The sequence below is a fragment of the Salpingoeca rosetta genome (genome assembly GCF_000188695.1).
Source record: "Salpingoeca rosetta unplaced genomic scaffold supercont1.1, whole genome shotgun sequence".
In the NCBI taxonomy this organism is placed as follows: Eukaryota; class Choanoflagellata; order Craspedida; family Salpingoecidae; genus Salpingoeca; species Salpingoeca rosetta.
Window position 1 is genome coordinate 2,128,669 of NW_004457740.1, and position 22,953 is coordinate 2,151,621.

At 57.1% G+C, this 22,953-nt stretch overlaps 5 protein-coding genes across 5 annotated transcripts; 2 read left to right on the forward strand and 3 right to left on the reverse strand.

Annotated features, from left to right (window-relative positions):
- Positions 1–425: 425 nt before the first annotated feature.
- PTSG_00482 (uncharacterized protein) lies at positions 426–2,138 on the reverse strand. The gene has a single exon (XM_004998971.1). The coding sequence runs from the start codon at positions 1,858–1,860 to the stop codon at positions 505–507; it is 1,356 nt and encodes a 451-aa protein (XP_004999028.1). The 5' UTR covers positions 1,861–2,138; the 3' UTR covers positions 426–504.
- Positions 2,139–2,371: 233 nt separating this feature from the next.
- Positions 2,372–7,399, reverse strand: PTSG_00483 (uncharacterized protein). Its single transcript, XM_004998972.1, has 8 exons — positions 6,653–7,399; positions 6,250–6,343; positions 5,995–6,076; positions 4,523–5,804; positions 3,775–4,285; positions 3,075–3,350; positions 2,768–2,824; positions 2,372–2,562 (listed from the first exon to the last, which is right to left on the reverse strand). Exons 1-8 carry the CDS (start codon positions 7,249–7,251, stop codon positions 2,401–2,403), a joined length of 3,063 nt encoding a protein of 1,020 aa, XP_004999029.1. The 5' UTR covers positions 7,252–7,399; the 3' UTR covers positions 2,372–2,400.
- PTSG_11592 (uncharacterized protein) lies at positions 7,386–16,500 on the forward strand. The gene is made up of 26 exons (XM_004998973.1): positions 7,386–8,163; positions 8,344–8,427; positions 8,679–8,749; positions 9,073–9,114; positions 9,341–9,409; positions 9,630–9,720; positions 9,837–9,909; positions 10,073–10,125; positions 10,292–10,363; positions 10,560–10,645; positions 10,820–10,932; positions 11,163–11,333; positions 11,619–11,729; positions 11,893–11,999; positions 12,230–12,328; positions 12,544–12,645; positions 12,787–13,048; positions 13,250–13,520; positions 13,678–13,762; positions 14,000–14,095; positions 14,280–14,345; positions 14,595–14,746; positions 15,010–15,123; positions 15,345–15,422; positions 15,694–15,842; positions 16,079–16,500. The coding sequence occupies exons 1-26, from the start codon at positions 7,954–7,956 to the stop codon at positions 16,186–16,188; spliced, it is 2,937 nt and encodes a 978-aa protein (XP_004999030.1). The 5' UTR covers positions 7,386–7,953; the 3' UTR covers positions 16,189–16,500.
- Positions 16,501–16,677: 177 nt separating this feature from the next.
- On the reverse strand, positions 16,678–19,533 carry PTSG_00486 (uncharacterized protein; the record flags this gene model as incomplete). Its single annotated transcript, XM_004998974.1, has 1 exon — positions 16,678–19,533. One exon carries the CDS (start codon positions 19,531–19,533, stop codon positions 16,678–16,680), a length of 2,856 nt encoding a protein of 951 aa, XP_004999031.1.
- Positions 19,534–20,006: 473 nt separating this feature from the next.
- On the forward strand, positions 20,007–22,901 carry PTSG_00487 (uncharacterized protein). The gene has a single exon (XM_004998975.1). The coding sequence runs from the start codon at positions 20,473–20,475 to the stop codon at positions 22,582–22,584; it is 2,112 nt and encodes a 703-aa protein (XP_004999032.1). The 5' UTR covers positions 20,007–20,472; the 3' UTR covers positions 22,585–22,901.
- Positions 22,902–22,953: the final 52 nt, after the last annotated feature.

The window sequence follows — 22,953 nt, forward strand, 5'->3', positions numbered from 1 at the left end:
TAGATAAATTGAATTGTGGTGGTGTGGTTGGCCCAGGCAGCCACGCGTGCAAGTAAACGCATCCCTTCCTGCTCAACGACACTCGTTCTGTTGCACGCCCAACACCACCAGCGACACACAAAACAGCAGCAACAACCCTTGGTGTTCGCCCACGCTCAGTCGTAGTCGTGTAATGTCAAACACAACGACGCATCAAACGAGCGAACTATTCCCACCAGCACAAACAACCGTCGCAAGCGGGTGCTGGGTCAATGAGGCAAGGGAGGGGGGAAGAGGGGTAAACGGAGTTGTGGTCTGTGAAGACTGCAAACACATGCAGTAAGGACATTAACTGCACAATCAAACACCAACACACGGCGTGCTCTCAAAACATGCGCACATGCACAGCCTGGGTTGTCAGACATGCGCACACGCACACACACACACACACATACACACACACACACACATACACACACACACACACACACCACGCACAGGTGACAATAGTACACATGTGCACGGTTAAGGGCTGGCGTCCGAGGAGTGCACGTCAACACGCGTGGCGGTTATACTTCCCTTTCGAGCACCAGCCCGCCCAAGCCCATTCCCATTCATGTTGCTCGTGCCGTTCGTGTTGCTATCGCTGTTGGCTCTGTGGTTGGTGCTGTCGGTGTTGTTGTTGCTGTTGTTGCTGCTGTTGTTGTTGTTGTCATCGCTTGAGAACCGCGTGCTCATTGTGCTGTTTGGACGCTCGCCCAAGCTCTCCGACTCCTCTGCCAGCGGCTGCAGTGGGGTGGGCCGCCGCGAGTGCCGCTGAAGGTGGTTCTGGTGGCGCACGATGGACGCAGCAGCGCCCCGCCCGAGGGCATGCACGTCCTTGTGGGCCTGGTCAAGCGACTTTACCACAGCCTCAACACGGTTCTTCGCCAGGATGCCAGAGGCAGGCAGCGAGTTGTGGCGCATGCCTGGTGGCGGGAAGGGGTCGATGGACTTGATAATCCAGCGCATGATGCCGCCACAGGACGTTGTCTCGGGCTCCTCGTCCTCCTCCAGCGGCTCAAAGTCGCGTGTGCGCGCGCCATGGTACCAGTATGGCGCCTCTGGCGTGCCGCGGGCGTCCAGGCAACCGAGCTGCGCAACGCCTTCGTGGGTGCGGTTGAACTCGGATGCAACCGTGTACAGAATCATGTTGCGCCAGTAGCTGGACACGCTCGGGGCAATGCGGTTGGCCATGACGTTGACCTGGTCAAAGGACCAGCACAGCACGAGGCAGTCCGACTTGGCCACGGCGACGAAGCTGTCCGAGTTGAAGCCCACCTTGACACCAAAGAGGTTGGTGACGGCCAGGTTGAAGAGGTCGCCAGAGTAGAGCTTGCGTGGAGGGCTCTTGATGCCGTGGAAGACGGAGGTGAACTCCACCACACCCTCCACAATCAAGTGCAGGTGGGAGAGGGCGTTGGTTTCGTCCACGATGGTTTCACCAGCGGCATAGGAGCGCCAGTACCCGCGCTTGATGACTTCCCGGAATTCCAGGCGGCCCATGCCGGAGCGGCGGTAGAAGAGCCGCCAGACGGCCTCTTCCTCCTCGTCCTTGAGCGACACGGGCGCCTCATCGCGGATGAGAAGGTACACGGCGTATACGTGGAACGCGCCCGTGATCACGCACCACACAATAATGTCGATGAAGATGATGGGGGTGCTGTTCTTCCAAAAGTCGTGGTAGTCCGGTAGACCGACGCACGCGTTGATCATTAGGAAGAGAAAGCCGCCAATGAGGCAGATACGGATCAGCAGGATGTCACCAAACACGGCTGCCATGAAGAAGAAGAAGTTGGAGAAGATGAACCAGATGCCCTGGGCGGACGCAAGGATCACCATGGCTGGACGTGTGTCTGTGTGTTTGTGTGCAACAAGATAAGCACAAAAGCAAAGGACCTAACGAACTAACTACTGAGCCACAGATACTCTGTGCAGCACAACACAAGAGAGCAAGTCGTGGCGGCAGCGGTGGGTGAGAGTGCCTGCTGCTGCTGCTGCGAGGGGGAGGGAGGGGCAGCGGCGTGTGTCTTGCTTGCTTGCTTGCTTTGCTTGTTGCGGCGCGTGGTGGAAACAATCGTCGTCAGCAGGAACCATCTAATTTATCGTGTCGGGAGCGGTTGAGATGGGGCGGTTGGCGTGTGGATGGGTGTGTTGTTTGTGTGTTGGTGATGATGTTGTGATGTGTGTGACAACACATGTGACAGTTGCATTTCAGATCGCTGCTCTCCTCTGCCCTCGTTCCTTCTGCCTCGCTCACATTGTGATGGCTGCTGTCGCTTCTTCTGCTTGGTTCATTCAGGTCAGTTGTTACACACACGCATACACACACACGCGCGCGCACACACGCAGTCGCACTTACACACACACACACACAATCATTCATATCGAGCCATTGGAATTGCTGTTGCCATCGCAGCGCTGGAAGTAAGCTGCCATGTGGCAGACCATGTCAATTTGCGTCTGCACGAGCTGCTCAAAGTCTTCCGTCGCAGGCGCACGCTGGTGCTTCGTTATCCACGCAATCGCCCCATCATAACACCACTAAAGTGTGTGTGTGTGTGTGTGTGTGTGTGTGTGTGTGTGATCACAATCACGCAAAACAAACCAGGTGTGGGCATCTAAGCATGCGCTCATTGCAGTGGAGGCTGTAATGCACTCACAACAATGACACAAGCAACAAGAAATGTACATGTGTTTGTGTGTGCGTGCATGTGCGTAGCGTGCAAAACTCCTGGCGACCCCGTACCTTGTACAATGTCGTGCGAACAGCGTTGCGCTGGGCATCCGTTGCATTCAACCGTTTCTGTGATGCGCACATACACGTGAGAAACGAATACCAAGCCAACACCCAAAACCCAAAGCCAACAACACTAGTTCGCCTTGAGTGCAATCCGTGTCTGTCCATCCACAAGTCTCCCGCAAAACGCTTCCTCCAAACTTGTGCAAAGAACACACACCCACACACAAGAGCACAAGTACAAGCATGTACGCATACACCCATCCAACACACACACATATACACATTTACACACACGGCACCACACCGCACGAACCTTTATGACAGCCCAGAGCCTTGGCTTGTTGCTCTCCCAGATGGATTGCACGTCCACCTCCGCCTGTGGCCGCGCTCTCCGTGCCCGACGCATTCGTCGACGCGGCGACACATCTGCAACACCGCCACCACCATCGCCACCATCGCCACCATCACCGTCACCCTCACCAGGTGCGCCGCTCACGCCGCTGTCATCAAGGACGCCCGCGTCGTATCGACGGGTGCTGCCCCTGGCCCCTGTGACGCCACGCGCACCGCCGCCGCCGTTTCGTGGACGCTGTGGGAACATGCAGATGAACCAGCACGGAATGATAAGGTCGATACACCGTGAGGAGTGACGATGGGAGATGTACGCAGCGCGCGCGAAGAAGGAGCGACACAGGGGGGCACGTACTGCTGCTCGCTCGCAACTGTATGGCAAACACACCACAGAGTACACGTGCCAGAAGATGTGGAACCAAACCAAAGCAAACCAAAGGAGCCAACACGCACATACACGCACACAAACACACACATACACAAAACACACACAAACACAATGCACACACATACACAAAACACACACACACAAACAATGCACACAGACAAGCAAACAAGCAACAAACACACAACAAAGACGCACAAACAAACACAGACAAACAAACCAAACCACAACGAACCAAACCAAACCAGCACAGGCCTCGAATGACCCGTTCGCTCACCGTGGATGGCTGATGGCGGCGAAGCGGGGCCGGGCTGTCGTGCGGACTGGTGCTTGCTGGACTCAACAGCAGCGCCGTTGTGGAGCCATCTCCAGGCGTCACCACATTCGCCCGCTTGCTCGCCACATCCCCACCGTGTCGCCGTGACCTGCGCTTCCGTCTCTGATCAAAGCTGCCGTCACCATCGCCAACGCCGCCACCGCTACCACCACGAGCCAGACGCGTGCGTGTCCCTGTGGTGCGTGGTGAGTGCGTGGACGACGATGATGGCGGTGACATTGATGACCGCAACGACTGCACAACAGCGGCAGCGGTGGAGGTGGAGGTGGCAGCTGTCGGTGCATCTGCCGACGCTGGCGATGACGCGTGTGTTGTTGACGGCGAACTGCGGTCGGACTTTGAGCTCAGCTGTCGCAACTGGATGGCACTTGCGCTGTTGCACGACCTGTTCAGCAGACGCGTGATGTTGTGCGTGGACTGCGGCAGCACGTGCTGCGAAAGAAAGCTTTGCCTGGGTCCCAACAACCGTGTTATGTGGGTGTGCATGTGTTGCGTGCGTGTGTTGCGTGTGTGCGTGTTGCGTGCGTGTGTTGTGGGCGCGTGTTGTGGGTGTGGTGGGCGCACGGTAGTGAGCATCTGAGATGAAGCAAGACACATCACAACAGTGCAAGTAATTGTCAAACTCCATCACAGCCATTCACTCACGCCCCCCTTTCCCTCTTCCACGTGCTCCCGCTGCCAGTCATACCTGCAGGCTTCAATACTGGACATTTCATCCGGTCCAAGCGGACTTGTTGGCCCATCATGCAACGACAGCACCCGTGTGCGCGATCTCTTACGACCGTCATTTCTTCCACCACCAACGCTGCCCTGCTGTCCCTCTCGCCCCACACCTCCTTGCGATGGGCAACTGCCGGTCTCCCTTTGCGCACCGCCACGCTGTGCCGGTCTCCCACCATCACCACCGCTCACCGCCGCCCTCGTCTTCGCCGTGGTGGCGCCATCACCATCAACATTACCATCATCGTCGTCGTCGTCATCGTCGTCGTTGTCGTCGTCGCACTGCGCCATCAAGTCCAGGTTTGGTGGCGGGACTGGTGCCGGCGGCGCGCGCAGCAGGTCTGCAAGTGCATTATGCACGCGTTCAACAACGTGCCCAACCCTTCCTTTGGCGCCCTGCTCTGGGGATGGTGACGTCACAACCGGCACGCGCTGCGCGCGCCACTGCGGACGTGTGCGTGAGCGCGTGCGTGAGCGGGTGGCGTGGCCAACCCCCATGTTAATGTTGCTGCTGCTGCTGCTGGTGCGGCTGCTACTGGCGCTGTGCCTGCTGTTCATGACACGCGTGTGCATGCGCGTGCGTGTGGCCACCCGCAGCGACGACGGGGAGGTGAGGGACAGGCTCTTGCCGTGCAGCAGATCAAGATTCGCCAGCTCCGACTGTGGGTTGACGGGCGTGGTTGCACACGTGCGCGGTTTTGGCGGGCTGAGGTGCAGGTTCTGCCACTCTGGCATGAGCGAGAGCCATGGGAACACGGCCTTTGCAGTGTTCTTCGAGGGCACGTCCTCATCCCCGTCGTTGAAGATGTCATCCAGCATGTCGCGCCGCTGCAGCATCTGCTGCGTGTGTGTATTTGCGGTGGCTTCGAGCGAGCGCAACTTATGCTCCAGCGTTTGCACAGCTTTCTTGCGTACCCGTGGTGATGGCAGAGGTGGTGACGATGATGGTGATGATGGTGGTGATGATGGTGATGGTGATGGTGGTGATGATGGTGATGATGGTGTTGTGGCAGCAGCACCCCTTGTTCGGAGTGCTGTTGCCTTTGCGTGTCTCTTACTGCTTTTCATCTTCGCACCACCACTGCCCTGTCTGCTGCTGTTGTCTCTGTCGTTGGTGTGGTCTTCATTGCTGTTGCTGTTGTTGTCGTTACTGTCATCATTGTTGCAGTTGTTGTCGCTGTCTCTGTCGCTACTGCTTGCCTCTGGAACGGCTGCACATATATCCACGGCAGCGGCGAGGTGCACTGCGTCTGGAATGATGGACGTAAGAAGGGTAAGGGCGGGGTGTAAATGGGTGAAAACTGGTGAAAAAAGAAGGAAGACGCGCATGATACAGCGATTCACACGCACACGCACGCACACGCACGCACACGCACGCACACGCACACGCACACGCGCACGCACGCACGCACACAGAAACACTGCTTGTATTAAACGCACCTGGCTGCCATGGTCGATTTGCACTTTTGCACATCTCCATCTCCATCACCACCTGCGTCAAGAACGAACACGGCTTGTATTCCTGTCACGAATGCATGTGTGAATGTGCGTGAGGCGCGACGCGGTTTGCGAGCTCTGTGTGTGTGTGTGGTACTTGTACAAGCGCACCACTGTCATACACACCAAGTACATTCTAAGCACACAACACAACACAACACAACACAACACAACACAACTCAGCACAACACAACACACCAGGAGATTGAAGAGGGTGTTGGACGCGTTGGCATAAGGGGCGTGTACCCAGAAGCGCTTCGACACATGTGGGCAATGCACGAGCATGATGGATCTGATGTGCACACGGTGACAATTGCAAGCGAGAACAAGGACATGACACGCGAGTCATGCGTGGATGTGAGTGATGATGGTTGTGTGGTTGCCGTCCATACGCTACGCGCACGCCACAAACACGACACGCACACCCACACACACACACACACACACACACACACACACACACACACTCACGCACACACACACTTCGCACATACACACTCACACACACACTCACACACACACTCACACACACACACAGCACACAACACACACACAGCACACACTTTGCACACGCACACACACAAAACACACATGGACAAACCTAGACTGGGCAAGCCATTGCATGAGCGCTTGCGTCTCTGGTGGCGCTTCTGGCGGAAGCTCGCTTGCGCCTGATTCGACGTGAGTGCCGCCCGAAGAAGATGTGGACATGGCGATACTGTGACGCTCCGTTGTTTGTGGGCCTGGAACGGTGATCGTGCCCGAGTGAGCGCCGACGGAGGAAAGCTGCCACCTGTGAAGCGTGATGATGCCTTCACAGATGAACGAGGCCCGGGTGAGCCCCAAGAGCGGATCGCGCGTGCGTCGCAATCGTGTCACCGAAGGCATCCGTGACAGCTTTGGAGCAAACGAGCCAAGCTGCGACGCAGGCGCAGCTGTTGCTGTCGATGCTGCCAGTGACGATGAGAGGACGGATGCTGAGCACCGGGAAGGTGGCGGGTCCCTGGAAGACGGCAAAGCCACCGCCTGTGACTTGGAGGGCGCCACCACCTCACCATGTCGCGACGCAGAACCACGTTCACTGGCTCTGGTCGTTGGCGTGGGCGCCGCAGAGGCTTGTGGCGCGTCGGCTGCACCAGCATGAAGCACAAGCCCGTGGAAGTGGACGTCACCCCACACCAGCCGCGCCGGCACACCCATGGTGCCCCTTGGTGTTAACACGCCAGTAAACGCAAGCAAGTCAAGCGAGGAGAGCTGGAAGGAGGCAAGCAGGCACCACCAACAGCGCCGAGAACCAACAGCGATGTTAACGGCGCGGTTATTTTGTGCTGTTGTGGTCTTCTTTCCAGCCAGCTTTGTGACAATGCACACTGCCTCCGTGATGCACCCTGCTGGAGGAGAGCAGGTGGAGGAGAAGCACGAGCAGCAGGAAGAGGAGGCATGTCATGAGGAGAAAGAGAAGAGAGGGGCGACGGGAAAGAAGACACAGTTGAACAAGAAAACGAGGAAGAAGAAGAAGAAAGGAGTGGTGAGCGAGCTGGTGGAGCTGGTCACAGTGAAGAAGAAGCCTGCGACGGCAGGAAAGAACGCCAACAACCCCAGCAGCAGCAGCAGCGGAAGCGGAAGCAAAGGCAGAAGCGGCAATGGCGGCCAGAGTGGTGGTGTTGTGCGGAGCGCAAGACGCCTGATCAATCAGATGAACCACGGACAGCTGGTGAATGCTGCAGCTGAGCTAAAGGTGGAGCGAAAGGGATCAGCCAAGGCCTTGCGAGATCGCCTCAAGCAAGCCGTCAACAAACGCATCACGAAACCACAGCCACAACAAGTCCAAGACAGCAGCAGGTAATAAGAGATGGTGGCGCAGGGTGTGGGGAATGGAATAAGCTTGTGGCAGGCGGTGCGATGTGGTGTTTGCTGTTGCTCCAGCCCTCGCCTATCACCTGCACAATGTCGCTGTGGTGCACGTGCAGATTATCCAAGAAGCATGGCAAGGACGCGACCTTCATCTGCGTTGTGGACTTTGAGGCAACCTGTGAAGAGGACGATGCCAACTTCCCACATGAGATTATCGAGTTTCCCCTCGTCATCATTGATGTTCACCGGAAAGAGATTGTGAGTACAGTTCTGTGCGCGTGGGAACTGGCCGTGCACTTGTTTCACGCTTGCGATGACGCGTGATAGGTGGTGTCGTGCGTTCACGTTGCGTTCACGTTGCGGTGGTGAGCACATTGCCTCAAGACATCTGACATTGGAATGGACCACACACACACACACACATACACACACACTCAGGTTGAGAAGCAGCAGTTCTACTGCCGTCCCGTGTTCAACCCGATACTCTCTCCCTTTTGCACACAACTCACTGGCATCAAGCAGGTATTAACGTGCACCTGCGCATACGCGTGTGCGTGTATATATGTGTGTGTTCTGTCTGTCTGGCTGCCAGTGTGTGTCTGCGTGTGTCTGCGTCTGTGTCTGTGTTTGTGTGCTTCAGTTCGCGACGCACACAAGGTGCCACATCATCAGGCACACCCACACCCATACGTTCGTAGACGCATGTACGTGTGCGTCCTCTTTTCAAACAACCCTCGCATGAATACCACCTACACCTGCGATGTGTACGGCAGGAGAGCGTTGACAGCGCAGCCGAGTTCCCACATGTCCTGGATCAGGTCATGGCCATCCTCGACAAGTACAGGTCCGCACGTGTACACAGTGACGATGATGATGATGATGATGATGATGATGATGATGATGATGATGATGATGATGATGATGATGATGATGATGATGATGCTGATGATGCATGGAGAGTGAGTGGGTATGACCTGTGGATGCACCCTGTTGCGTGGGTGGTTTCGAATGAAGTGTGTTGTGTTGCACCTTGTATTGATTGCGCTTTGCCCTGCCACCGTCAATTGACCCACATGCATGTGTGTGCGTGTGTGTGTGTGTGTGTGTGTGTGTGTGTGTGTGTGTGTGTGTGTGTGCTCATCGCACCATTCACTTGTGTTCATTCAGATCGCATGACGCTGGCCACAAGCTGCTACTTGCATCTGACGGGTAATGAATGCTCTCCCTCACATGTCTGTGTTCGTCGTTTTCTTCTCACGGCACCACCTTCCTTGTATCCCTCGCATCCACCGCTGTTCTCATGCTCACGCCGACTCTCGCTTCCATCCTCCTCCCTCCTGTCCAGTTTGCTCTCCTTCTCACACCCACACACGACCAACCACACACGACCAACCACACACGACCAACCACACCCCTCACGTAATACTCTTGTTAGCCCGTGGGACTTTCGCAACTTCTTCCAGTGGCAGTGCCGTGCCAGCAGTGTACCTGCGCCAGCACTCATGTAAGGGCCAACACACCCACAGATGAGTGGTTGGAGAGAATTGGTGGTGGCTTGCACGTGCGCATACGGCTGACGAGCGACGGAAGAGAAGCTACAGTCCTTTGCTGACTTGCCAACGCTCAACGCACTTTCTTCACGCTGCATATGCACGCATATGCGCACATTGCACAAAACGCACGCACACACAACGCATGCCCATGCATCCCTTGGTTGCCTGCAGGCATCAGTGGCTCGACATTCGCAAGGCGTTTCGGGCGTGTCGGGGCGGTGTCAAGCGACGCGGGGACCAGCTGCTCAACATGCTCTCTAAGGTGTGTGTGTGTGTGTGTGTGTGTCATATCTTGTGAATCATGTATGTCCATATTCACGTACGTGTGTGTGTGTGTGTGTGTGTGTGTGTGTGTGTGTGTGCGTGGCTGGTTGCCAGACCTCTGACGATCCGTCTGAGGTGAAGCAAGTTCGCAAGCGCGGCATCTTCCTGCAGAGCCTTCGCGACCTCGGTGCGCACCCTGCATGCTGTGGTGGCGGGACGGTACGGCGTTAGTGGCGGAAGTGGTTTTGATGCGCGATGTTGTGAACATGCAAAACTGACAACAACAACAACAACAACAACAACAACAACAACAACAACAACAACAACAACGACAACGACAACAATTATAGGGTTTGAGCTGGAGACGGAGTGCTCTCCTGACGGCGAACTCCTCTTCATCAAGGTGTGCATCAAATCAAAGCTGCTGCCGGTGGTTACGTGCCTCTGTGTCCTGTTATGTCTACTGTGTCTTGTTTCCTGTGCGCCCCACCCTCTATCACCTCATCACAACACCACCACCGCCATCACCACCATCATCATCATCATCATCACTCCCCCCTGGGTGCCAGGTCCACGCGCCGTTTGAGCTGCTCCTGCAGGAGGCTGAGAAGTCGAAGATCAAGAAGACCCTTAAGCCTGAGGTGAATTGCGCGCCGCACCACATGCCAGTGCTCGCCTTCTGCTGTTAGCATTGCCCTTGTGTGTCTGTGTCTGCGTGTACCTGTGTGTGGCTGTCTGCTCCTGTGTGTGGAACTGCTGCAGCCAGCACTGCCCTTGCCAAATGCTCAATCGTGTCCCTCACGCGTGTCATGTGCCTGCGTGCGTGTGCGGGTGTAGGCGTCGTCGCACCTGCAAGAGCTGCTGGTGCAGAAGTCGTTTGCTGACCGCCTCTTCCTTTCCCTCAGCCCGGCCCAGTACCTCACGTGCGTATCATACAAAGCGACACACACCCTCTCTCTCTCACACGCGCGCGCGCATACAGACCTCTGCTAACTTCATCCGCAAACACAAACATCTGTGCGCCCGCCTTACTTATTGGCCTATGTTGTCCTGTACGTGTGTGTGTGTGTGTGTGTGTGCGTGTTCGTGGCGAGCAGGCGCCTGCAGCCGGATGTGGAGGAGGAGCCGGACTCGTTCAGTGCAGACTTTCGCATGTGCATCCGCGATCAATTTGAGAACATCGAAGACGAAGACAAGTTCTTCACCAGCGGTGAGTCGCCCACCCAGCCTCCCTCTCTTGCACACGTGTGCCTTTGCATCCTCACTTCCCACATGCACTTGCATCTTTCCTCTCACCCACTCACACACACGCACCTACACACACCTACACACACCTACACACACGCACACACACGCACGCACGCACGCACGCACGCACCCTGTACCACACCCACACCATCATCATCCACTCAAATCTGCACGGCGTCACACACTGCAAAGGCGAGCGCTCTTCGCTTGTGTGGGAGAAGCTGACGCGTGTGCCGTACGGGGCCAAGGACTCGCAGGTTGGCATCAAGAAGCTGCTCACCAACGGCACCTTCGCCGCTGCTTTTCCCCTCCACGACGGCCCGCACAAGATCGACCCCGATGACCCGGACCCATACGACAAGGGTGGGCTGCTCCTGCCTTGAAGCCACACATGTGTCCATGCATTTATGTGTGTGTGCGCGGGGAAATGTGTGTGTGTGTGTCTGTCTTTCTGCGTGCGTGTGTGTCTGTGCATATGAGTACATTTGTTTGTGCTTGTCGGTGTTTGTCTGTGGTTACCCGTGAGCCGGTACGCGTCGTGTGCGTGTGTTCGCGGCACCTTTGTATGCACGAATCCCGGCGCCTTTCGCATTGCCCCTCACCCGATTTGCTTGCTGGCCCCGCCATGGTGACACGTGTTCGCCTCAGGTCGCGAGGTGAACGACCGCAAGACGCTGTACGAGGTGTGGGGCCAGCTCAAGCTCTGCTTCATCTTCCAGCCCTACGACCTCATCAGAAAGTACTTTGGCGTCAAGATTGGTACGTCGCTGCTGCTGCTGCTCACCATGCTCTCTGTTCAGGACCAGGACATTGTATGTGTACATATGTTGTCACAGTTATGATGTGTGTCGTTGTCAACTGCGAATCCCCGGTTACTCATGGCCCTTCAACGCCTCCCATGCACGTGTGTGCGTGTGTTCAGGCCTCTACTTTGCCTGGCTCGGCTTCTACACGTATGCGCTCCTTGTTCCCGGTATCCTTGGTTTCATCGTCTTCATCAACGGTCTTGCAAACTATCGCCAGCAACGCGTACGTCCCCTAATACCCATGTTGGGTTGCCTTGTGTTGGGTCGGGTTGAGAGAGTGTGTGTGTGTGTGTGTGTGTGTTCCAAGCTGTGGTGTACATGTCTGCATCTCGTGCGCGTGGGGGTTTGAGGATTTGACCTGCGTCCCGTGTCAACATTCATGCCTCCCTCGCTCACGCCACCTCCGCTGCTCCCGCTGTCCTTCCCTCTGGGCGCCCAACCCGCCGTGCACAGGATGCAATTGATGTGTGCGAGTCGAACTTCACGATGTGCCCGCTGTGCAACGAGGGCTGTGAGCGGTGGAACCTGACCGAGGCGTGCAACATGTACCAGGTCGGTTATCGTTGATATTTCATTGTGGCGTGAGCGAGCATGGAAGCAGAAGTGGGGTGGGCCTTACGTTGCATCACCGCGTGTTGGGCGGTGTCTTGAGACGTTCGCTTGAATGTATTAGTTGCACCGTGCGCTGGGAGCCATTGTGGGTCATGACTCACCACCATGTGCACACTGCTGCACGTGTTTTTCTCCTGATGCGTCTGTCGTTGCAGGCGTCATACTGGTTTGACAACGAGGCGACAATTGCGTTTGCGTTCTTCATGTCCGTGTGGGCGTCCATCTTCATTGACTTCTGGAAGCGCCGCAACGCTGAGGTGCGCCAGACTTGCCCTCGGGAGTCATTTGTCGTACACATACACACACACAGTGTGCTGCACCTGCACGAATCACACGCGCACACACACATGAATCACACACACACACACACACACACACGGTCATTCGCGCGATTGCAGCTCGGCTATGACTGGGATGTGCTCGACTTTGCCGAGGAGGAGCGTGACCGGCCCCAGTTCCGCGGTACAACAAAGCGCAAGAATCCCGTCACGGGCAAGGAGGAGAAGTACTATCCAGGCTACAAACGCTCCGTCAAGCAAGTTGGCAGCTTTGCCACCATGGTTGTGATGCTTGCAGTCGTCATCATCATTGTGTTCTCCGTTATTGTCTACCGCATCGCCGTCCGCGCCGCCCTCGCCGCTCAGCTCGACGGCTCCCAAGGTCCGCCGTTTTTGTCCGTCTGTGCCTGCCCGTGCGTGTGTGCCTATGCCTTTGTCTCTGTTTGTTTGTGTGTGTTTGTGTGTGTGTGTGTGTGTCTGTCTGCATTTGTGTTCATCACTGCATGAGTTGTTCGGCAACATTGTTTCCCGCCGCCATCTCACACACTGTGGCACTGTTGTTTCTTGTTGTCCATGCCTTCAGCGTCGACAATCACGGCTGTGACGGCTGGTGTGATCAACTTGGCGGGCATTGTGCTGATGAACCAGGTGTACGGCCGCCTTGCAGTCACCCTCACCGACTGGGAGAACCACCAGAAGGAGTCTGAGTACGAAGGGTCGCTGACGTCCAAGATCTTCCTCTTCTCCTTTGTCAACTCGTTTGCCTCCATCTTCTACATTGCCTTCTTCAAGGGCAAGTTTGTTGGCCGCCCAGGCGCCTACACCAAGCTCCTCGGCTACAGACAGGACGAATGGTGCGTTTGTGCGTGTGTGTGTGTGTGTGTGTGTGTGTGTGTGTGTGTGTGTGTGTGTGTGTGTGTGTGAACATGGAGCTTGGTACCCTTGGGGGCCTTACGCTGCATGCTGTCTCATTGCTTTGTCGTCTCCCATGCATGTGTGTGGCGCATTCAGCCCGCCGTATGGATGCATGCTTGAGCTGACCATCCAGCTCGCTATCATCATGGTCGGTCGCCAAATCATCAACAACATCGTCGAGGTTCGTTCCGTCGCACATGCGCACGAAACAGCGCCTGATTCACTCCTGGACTGCACGCTGTGCGCCTCGTTTGGACTTGCTGCTCCTCTGTGTCAACACTATCACTGCCATCAGTGTTCTCATCCTCATGAGTATGCGCACACGCATCACATTCACCCACAAACTCACTCTCACTCACTCACTCACTCACTCAACATTCTGCTCAACCATTCCTGTGTGTGCGTGTGCGCTGCACAGATGCTGCTGCCAGCTGTCATGCGCAAAGTGCGCAACATCATGGCGCCGAAAGAGCTCAAGGAAAAGGCCCGTCGCCTCCTCCCGTGGGAAAACGAGGTGAGACATTGTTTAAGTTGTTGTTGTTGTTGTTTAAGTTGTTTTGTTGTTGTTTAAGTTGTTGTTGTTGTTGTTTAAGTTGTTGTTGTTGTTGTTGTTGTTGTTGTTGCTTGTACAATCTCGCCGCCACCCATAGCAAACCTAACCCGCCTGTGCTCGCCCATGTGCTTCCGTGTGATGACAGTACCTCAACCTGGCGCCCTTCCCCCAGTACGGCATGTTCCCAGAGTACCTCGAGATGATCCTGCAGGTAAACGTTGCTCTGTGGAACCTCTGCGTGTGTGTGTGTGTGTGTGTGTCTGCCTGTGTGTGCCTGTGTGTGTATGTGGTTTTATACATCACGCTTCTGTGCTTTCTGTTCTGCTTTCTGCAAGGTTGATGTACCTCGCTCCATCCATGCCCCTCAGCCAAACTCACGCCCGCGCTCCCAATGCAATCTTGCGCCTCTGTCCATATTCCCATTCTGTCCCTTGCCCCTTGCGCCCCTCCCCCAAACCAGTTTGGCTTCCTGTCCCTGTTTGTGTCAGCCTTCTCCCTTGCGCCGTTCTTTGCGCTGCTGAACAACATCCTGGAGATTCGCATTGATGCGCACAAGCTCCTCACCGTCTACCGTCGCCCGCCAGCCCAGCGCGCCGCCAACATCGGCATCTGGTTCGCCCTCACGTCCTTTCGTGTGTGTGTGTGTGTGTGTGTGTGTGTGTAAGTGTGGGTGTGGGTGTGGGTGTGGGTGTCTACTCACACGTCTGTGTACGTCCTCACTATTGCATTACTTTGTGACCGCACTTGCTCGTGTTTGTCTCAATGCATTGTCTGTGATTCCGCGCTCACTCTGCATGCGACACCGCCACGGCCCGCACCACACCAACGCACGCAACCCTCCTTTCCCCGGATGTCACTGTGCTGTTCGCGTTCAGGGACGAGGTGATGACGTTCATCAGCTACTTCAGCGTGCTGACCAACGGCCTCGTCATTGCATTCAGCAGCAACTTCATTCCCCGCGAAGTCTGGCGCTACGCACACGACGGAACGTGAGAGATCTCATGCAGTTGTGTCATCGCTCATGCTTGCACATGAATGTGTGGGTGTTCCCTTTCCTGATCGGATGTTCCAGCCGCACACACTCCGCTTTGCTTCTGTGTGTACTCCCTTGCCATTTATTGCCACGAACACTGTCGTTGGCCACTCATCTTCTTCACCCCTCTCGTGTCCCTCCGTCTCCCGCCCTTCCTTCATCCCCAACTCGAATCAGGCTGCACGGGTACATTGATGCCATCTATCCGCTCTCGCCCGTCGACCCCGCAGATGATCCAGACTTTGCAAACTGCCAGTGCGTCCTCCCGCGCCTTTGCTCTGCTGTCGTTAATCGTTGATTGATTGTTGTTCATTGCTGATGGCTGTTCTTGGTTGTTGATTGTTGTTGGCTGTTGTTTTGTGAGCATCAGTCTGTCCGCATGCATTGTGTCTGCGATTGCGTTTGCATTTGCGTTTGCGTATGTGTGTACTTGTTCTTGCAACCCTTGTGTGTGTTCGTCATGAACTTGTCTCGATGCGCTGTCGCGTGCTCACTCGCGCTTGACTGCCACCACGACCACCTGCAGCTACTTTGGTCTTCGCGAGGCAGACGGCACACGCGGCCAGTTCTACTACGAGGTCATTGCTGCTCGCCTGGGCTTCCTCATCATCTTTGAGCACATTGTCTTCCTCTGCAAGTTCCTCTTCCAGTGGCTCATCCCCGACGTCCCTCAAGGTCTGTGTGTGTGTGTGTCTGTGTGCGTGTGTGTGTGTGTGTGTGTGTGTGTGTGTCTGTGTGTCTGTGCGTGTCTGTGTGTGCCTGTGTGTGCCTGTGTCTGTGTCTCTTTGTCTGTCTGTCTCTTTGTCTGTCTCTGTCTGTGTCTGCGTGTGCACCTGCGTCTGCCTTGCTCTCACCATCGCTTGACTCCTGCCCACCCCCCCCCCCTCCCCCAATCCCTCCGCCACATGCAGCTGTGACGCTTGCTGTGAAACGGGAGGAGTACCTGGCCAGGCTTGCCCTCGACAGCGCCCTGGACGACGAGGTGGCAGACCACAACCAGTCCCACGAGACAACATCGTAGTTGCGTCGACGCTACGCTCCCCACTTGTGATTGGTGTGGTTGTCGTGCCCCGGCCTCTGTGTGTGTGTATGTCTGTCTGTTTGTCTGTTTGTCTGTTCGACGTGCTTGTGCTTCTCCTCATTGCCTGAACTCCTCATTGCCAGTTGTCCCCGTGTGCTTTTTGTTTCGTTTTCGTGTTGTTTCCTTGTGAGTGCTTGCATTTGTTCGTTTACTTTCATCATCGTCATCTCAAACTCAAAGATGGGCGCTGTAGTTGTTTCAAGTCAAGAAGTGGATTCTTTTCATGCGTACATATTACACAATGACCGTCGAGCCCCGCCACAACCGCACCGCAAAACACTAACGCAATGCATCAAATCGCCGACCCACACACACACGCACACACACACACACACACACACACACACACACACACACACACACACGCACACACACACACACACACACACACACACACACACACACACACACACACACACCAGTGCAGCGTCAGCCCAGTCTGTATGGCTCGACGTCGTCGAATGGAGTTTCGAGGGCAATGTTGAAGCTGTAGCCGTGAATGTCCTCGTACTTGCTGCTGAACGGACACTCCTCATCTGTGAGAGAGGACAGCGGCGCCGCAAAATCAAGCACGTTTAGACAGGACATGGAATCCAGGTCGCGCAGCAGCGGTCGGCGCGGGCGGTGCGGGATGAAGGATGGCGCACTGGAGGCACACGGATCCACGTGCCGGTTGGAACCAAACACAATCGTGTCCTTATCCATCTCAAGAAAGCGCACAGGCACGCGCTGACGCACGAACCAGAGCTGCTTCCCCATTCGCCGATCGTACAGTGCAATGCTGAACGGCGGCTGGCGCCCCGTTGGGCCCGTGAACCGCCCAGACACAACCACGCGCCAGTCGTCAACACGCACATCGCGACACAGGTAGGAGGGCGTGCGGATGTGTTGCGACACATTCTCGGCGCGCACGTCGTAGAACTTCACGCCAGCCGTCCCCGCAAGCGCCAGCTCAAGTGCCGGCGAGACCGGTGTGGTGGTGGCCGTGGCCGTGCTGTTGGTTGCAGCAGACACAAGCTGCAGGGATCTGTGCGCGTGTCTGAAATCGGTGTACGTGCACACGATGCCGCCAGAGGAGACATCCACCAGCCGCGCCGTCCACATGCCGTGGTCCGACGTGAGATACCCAAGGTGCGCACCAGAGCAGTGCAGTGATGTGCACTTTGCCCCCGTGACACCCGGCGGGGGTGCGGCGTGGATGCTGTGCACGAGACTCATGCGCTCCGTGTTGATGATGTCGAGTGTGGCGGTCGTCATGACGGCAGCGATGTCGGTGCCAGCGCTCAGTTCGTCAACGTGTGTGATCTTCGCATCAAACTCACGCTTCGCTTGCGAGAAGCACCATCCATGACCGCCTTCATCACGGCCACTGCCAACCGTGTTGCTGCTGCTGCCTTGTAGTTGTTGTTGCTGGTGGTGTTGCTGCTGTTGTAATGGTTGTGGCTGGCGTGCGTTGCGGGATACCATGTTACGGACTGGGCCACGTCTCCAACCGCCTGTTGCCGTGGCTGCTCTTCCTACTGCTGCTGGCAATGCTTGTGCTGCTGTTGCTGTTGCTGTTGCTGCTGCTGTTGATGTTGCTGTTGCTGTTGCTGCTGCTGCTGCTGCTGCTGCTGCTGCTTTGTGTGCCGCGAGGAGTGTGGTGTTGGAGGCCGCCAGCGCGCGTGGGTGGGAGGCGTGCTGGCAGACGGTGACGCGGTTGATGGGATCTCGGTGCTGCAGGCAGAATACCTGCCCAAAGCCGTGGTCCCAGCCAACGACCTTCCCGCATTGTGTTCCGCACAACATCATGTCCTCTGTGTGCACGATGCAGTTGATGCGGCTGGCGCGGGCACACGGGTCGACCATACGCGTACGCATGAGATCCTCGCGTGCAAAGAAACGCACCCGCCCGTCCTGGTATCCGACAGCCACCCCGCGCGACGTGTACGACACAGCCGTGACCTGGTCGAACGTGCTCGTGTCCTTGAGGCAGATGAACCCGGCCTGCAGCTCCATCCACCGCCGGCGCTGCTCGCGCTCCTGCAAGATGCGGCGGCGCACAAACGCCTTCCAGTCGCGCTGCGAAGACAGGCGGGCGGCCGTGATGCCGTGCCTCCGCGCATAGGCATACCACACGCGGTTTGAGTCGGCGAGCTCCCGCCACGCTCGGCTGACGCAGGCGCACCGACCAAGCGAGGTCAGGTCGAGATAGAGAAACACCAGCTCTGCCACTTCCAGGGGCAACAGCTCGTCAAAGAGCGGCTCTGTGATGTCTTCGTTGATGTCATCGATGAGCATGCGCACGTACTCGTTCTGGGGACGTGGTGCCTGCTGCCGACGCTGTACTTGCTGTTGCTGCTGCTGCTGCTGCAGCTGCTGCTGCTGCTGCAGCTGTGGTTGTGGTTGTGGTTGTGGGGTTGGCGTGTCTATGGTTGGTGTGGTGCCATGTGGCGTCGTGGTGGTGGTGATGGTGGTGGTGGCGTGGGGGTGGTGTGGTGGTGTGGTGGCTTCTTCGTGCGACTTGCGCTTCTCATCGACGTGCCTCTCTGGCTGTGCCTGACCGTGGGGTTGCCCTGATGTTTGCTTTTCGTTGCGACGCTGTCGGAGTGCGGCTGCGAAGGGCGAGGTCCATGCCTTGGAAAAAATGTCCGCTCGCTTCGACGTTGCGCCTGTTGCTCTCCCTGCCACTGCTGTTGTTGCTGTTGTTGCTGCTGTTACTGCTGTTGGTCCTGCTGCAGTTTGCGCGGCTGCGTGTACCGCTTGCTGTGGGGTTGAGGTCTTGGGGCGCTTTCGTGCGAGGGCAGCGTCCAACGCTGCATCAAACAGGGCGTCATCGTCATCCCCGTCGCTGCTGTCGTCGCTGCCACGGGTGTGGCTCTTGCCGGCTTCTCGCCGCTGTGGCCTGAGCGGGATGACCAGGAGGGGTGCCGGTTCTTGTGGCTGTGCGTGTGTGTGCCGCCCAGATTCATCCTCAATGCCAAACCGCCTGTGTGACGCCTGGTGGGGAGCTGTGGTGTCCTCCCCAGCCCAGATGCTGATTGTCTGCAGTAAGGGGTGAGCGTCACCAGACGCATCATCGCTGTGTCTGGTGGCTGTTGTTGTGGTCCTGCTGCTGGTGCTGGGTAAGGATGCGGCTGCATCGTTTGCCACTCCTGGTTGTTGCTGTTGTTGTTGTTGTGGTCCTTGTTCTCCTTGTGTCTGCTGCTGTGTGAGGGAAGACGGCAGTGTCAGCTCGCTGAGCCACCGTGCTCGAAATGCAGCCAGCTCCTCCTGAAGCCTGCCTCCTCGCTGTTGCCCCGACATGGTGTCTGTGTGTGTCTGTGTGTGTCTGTGTGTCTGTGTGTGTGTGTCTGTGTGTCTGTGTGTGTGTGTCTGTGCATGTGTGTGTGTGTGTCTGTGTGTGTCTGTGTGTGTCTGTGTGTGTTGCTTGCTTCTTGCTTGCTGTGCGCACGATCGCTGCCTGTTTGTTGTTGTTGTTCATTGGCCGCGCTTTTTGAAAACGCAGTTCTTGTTGCTTCAAATCGTGCCGAACGAACACGGACAGACAAAGAACTTTAGCTCATCCCGGCATTTCAGGGCACTTAATAGCGTGGTGTTCCGTCGCCCTCGCGCAATCCTTTGTTTCCACCGATAGGAAATTGCCTCGCTCAAGCATCATGTGCATCAGGAAGGATGTTCGCACGCAGCACGCCCCCCTTCGCTCAGCTGGCCTTAAATGCCTTGTTGGCTGACTAAAGTTGCTGCGTGCGTGTCTGGCCTTGGCAGTTTCGGACCTTCTTTTCTCCCCCAATCTTTCCATACACGTGAGGAGATACTCCAGTATCCCCCGTGAGATTCCATACATCTGTGCCGCAGGCCTTCAACCTCGAGATCTCTCGGGTCGTCGTACCTCGTGTACCGAGCCCTGAAAATTGCGCGTTTGTGCCCTTGTGCCGTTGTGTTTCGTGTTCATGCGCTGATGTGCACCGCCCCGCCCCTCTCAAGCACACACACAGGCCCACACTTAAAAGACTTAGACGTCTTCTGTGTCTACGTTTATGCTTGTGCATGTGGATTTCATCTGTCCTCCGACCGTCTCAAGCATTGCAATCACCTTGGCCCCCCCCCCCCAAACGGCTTCCTCGCGCCCGTTGCTTCCTTGTGTCTCAGGTGGCTCGTCGTGCTGCTGCGTCGCCAATTCTTACTTCTCCCCCACCCTCTTGACGGCTTTGTCAACCTCTCCATCCACGCAGAGACGACGCCATGGACTCCGGCGTGTATGCGTTTGCGCACCGGGCGGTGGTGCACGGCGACCTCGACGCGTTCAAGGCGGTGGCGGCCTTGGATCCCACTGCATTGCGCGCACGCGGCGCGTCGGGGTTGACGCCGTTTCTGGCGGCATGCGCTGCAGGGCATCTGCATATCGCACGGTGGCTCGTCGCGGAGGGTCACGCAGCTGTGGACGAGCGAGAACCCAGGCACGGTGCCACGGCACTGCACCTTGCCGTGGCCCAGAGGCAAACCCGAGTCGTCGCCTGGCTCGTACACGCAGCGCCGTGTTTGGTGAACGCACCCACGACAGACGGTGCAGGGCCACTACATGCGGCTGCGGAGATTGGGGCTGTGGACCTCATCCACACGCTCATACAACATCACGCGCACACCGACATGCCAGACCGTCGCGGCCTGACTCCACTTTACGTTGCCGCCACGCCTGAAGCAAAAGCCGCACTAACTTTGAGTGGCGAACAACCGCACCTGCCCCGCAACTCCAGCACGAGCTCCCTAAGCTCCGTCTTCGACTGTCTGATGCGACATGAGCACGAATCTTCCCTTCTCGACAGCCCAGTCCAGCCCATAGACAACAACAGGATCACTTTAGCGAAGGACGCGCAGCAAGGCACTCGGCGTGCCAATATGGCCACCGAGAACTTCGGCGCCCAAGACCAAGTTGCACAACGACAAGGCGATGGCAGCTTATTGGACGCGAGCGGGGCTCGCTCTCGTCATGCTCCTACCAATGCCAAGGGTGACGACAGTTGGATGATGGAGGCGACGGCTGTACGCGAAGACGACCTCAAGGGCGGCAGCCGCATGGACTGCACGTTGCATGTGCAGTCATCAACACCTAGATCGCATCAGCAACAACACCATACACACGAAACATCCCGAGCATGGTCGCTAGCAAGAGGCGCGTCCACCCACAGCAATTCGCATGTCACGCCACGATGGGCTGATATTGTGCGCGCTCTCGCGGGCAAGGCGCCGTCGTCGCCAGAGCTACAAGTGCAGCTGCGGCAGGAACACGCACAACCACGACAGCAACAGCAACAGCCGCGCTTGGAGGTTGGCGCGGGGGCCAGGAGAGGCGGGGTTGGAGGGGAAGGGAGGGGGGTGGAGAAGACCGTAATCGTGCCTGGCGCGAGTGAGGTTGCTGATGCGATGCCAGCGACACTGACGACTCGATCTGCTCGCGATCGTGATGCATCGTCATCAGTGTCGCTCGTGTGCGGTACAACTACAATTGTCCGCCACCAGGGCTCTGTGGCTTCGGGTTCGTTTGAGCTGTCACCGGGCGTAGTGGAACACAGGCTCGGCTCTCCTGAAGAACCACGATCGCCTGTGGCACCAGCCTCGGCCGGGAGCGTCACGGACACCGACGCCGCCTCCATCACGACATCCGACGTCACTCTTGCTTCTGCCGACCACGGAGATGGTCACGATATGCGAGCCGCGGAGGCACAAGCACTGGACGCGTCTTGGTCCTCGTCACCGCTGGCACAACTGGCAACCGACAAGCGAGGCACTTCGCCTGCACCAGCCACAACAGCCGCACCAACAGGGAGGGGAGCGAAGGCGGCTCGACGCAGCAGCGACTCAGAGCCGTACAACCCAGCCTGCACTCGTCGATGCACACCCACCCGCGCGCCACCTGGCCGTCGTGGGGGAGGCGAGGGCGCGCCAGCGGCGGCGGGCAGGGTGCGCACGCAGCAAGGTGTGCGACCACACGTGTGTCGTGTGTGCAAGAGGACGTTTGGCACCAACAGCAACCTCCAGAGACACTTACGCAGCCACAACGGAGACAAGCCATACCAGTGCGGCCTCTGCGGCAAGCGGTTCACCAACAGCAGCAATCGTCGCAAGCACGAGAAGACCTGCATCATGAAGCGCGCAGCCGCCAAGGACGACCACGGCGTGCTGCGTGTCTCGCGTGACTTTGTCGACTATCACTGGCACAGGCTCGAAGCCGCCAAGCTCCGCATCGAGATCCAGCCACCCGAAGAACCGAACAACGACCCCGAAGACAGCAACAACCACAACGACAACACCAACAGCAACGATGATACCAATCATGACGACGGCGGCCCACGATAGCACGAGGAGGGAGAGGGCGCGCGCGCGTGTGTGCATGTGTGTGTGTTGCTTCTTTGCTTGCGTGCTTTGTGTACGTGTGTGTGCGTTGCGTGTGCAGGTTTGTGCATGTGTTGCTTGTGTGTTACTTACTTGTGTGCTGTGTTGCTTGTGTGCGCAAGAGGCCTGTGGTTTAACACGTACATTGGGTTGGTTGGTGGGTTGTCGCTTGTGAATAGCCATCCATGGCACTCTCTGTAAGGGCAGCCTAAAAGCCAACAGGCTCGGAAACACAGGAAAGGGAATAAACTGAGGACACTCCAGACTCCAGGACAGGCTGAGACCCATCATTTAGCCATTCGGTAACACGCTTGCTTGGTTTTCCGTGTGTTA

Excerpts from the sequence above, each read along its gene's own strand:
- PTSG_00482 (XM_004998971.1), bottom strand. The coding sequence starts at position 1,860 with ATGGTGATCCTTGCGTCCGCCCAGGGCATCTGGTTCATCTTCTCCAAC.
- PTSG_00483 (XM_004998972.1), bottom strand. The coding sequence starts at position 7,251 with ATGGGTGTGCCGGCGCGGCTGGTGTGGGGTGACGTCCACTTCCACGGG. Across the intron at positions 6,344-6,652 it reads CAATGGCTTGCCCAGTCTAG|ATCCATCATGCTCGTGCATT; the intron begins GTTTGTCCATGT and ends TGTGCACATCAG. Across the intron at positions 6,077-6,249 it reads ACACCCTCTTCAATCTCCTG|GAATACAAGCCGTGTTCGTT; the intron begins GTGTGTTGTGTT and ends CATTCGTGACAG.
- PTSG_00487 (XM_004998975.1), top strand. The coding sequence starts at position 20,473 with ATGGACTCCGGCGTGTATGCGTTTGCGCACCGGGCGGTGGTGCACGGC.
- PTSG_11592 (XM_004998973.1), top strand. The coding sequence starts at position 7,954 with ATGTGGTGTTTGCTGTTGCTCCAGCCCTCGCCTATCACCTGCACAATG. Across the intron at positions 9,410-9,629 it reads GTACCTGCGCCAGCACTCAT|GCATCAGTGGCTCGACATTC; the intron begins GTAAGGGCCAAC and ends GGTTGCCTGCAG. Across the intron at positions 15,124-15,344 it reads CGCTACGCACACGACGGAAC|GCTGCACGGGTACATTGATG; the intron begins GTGAGAGATCTC and ends AACTCGAATCAG.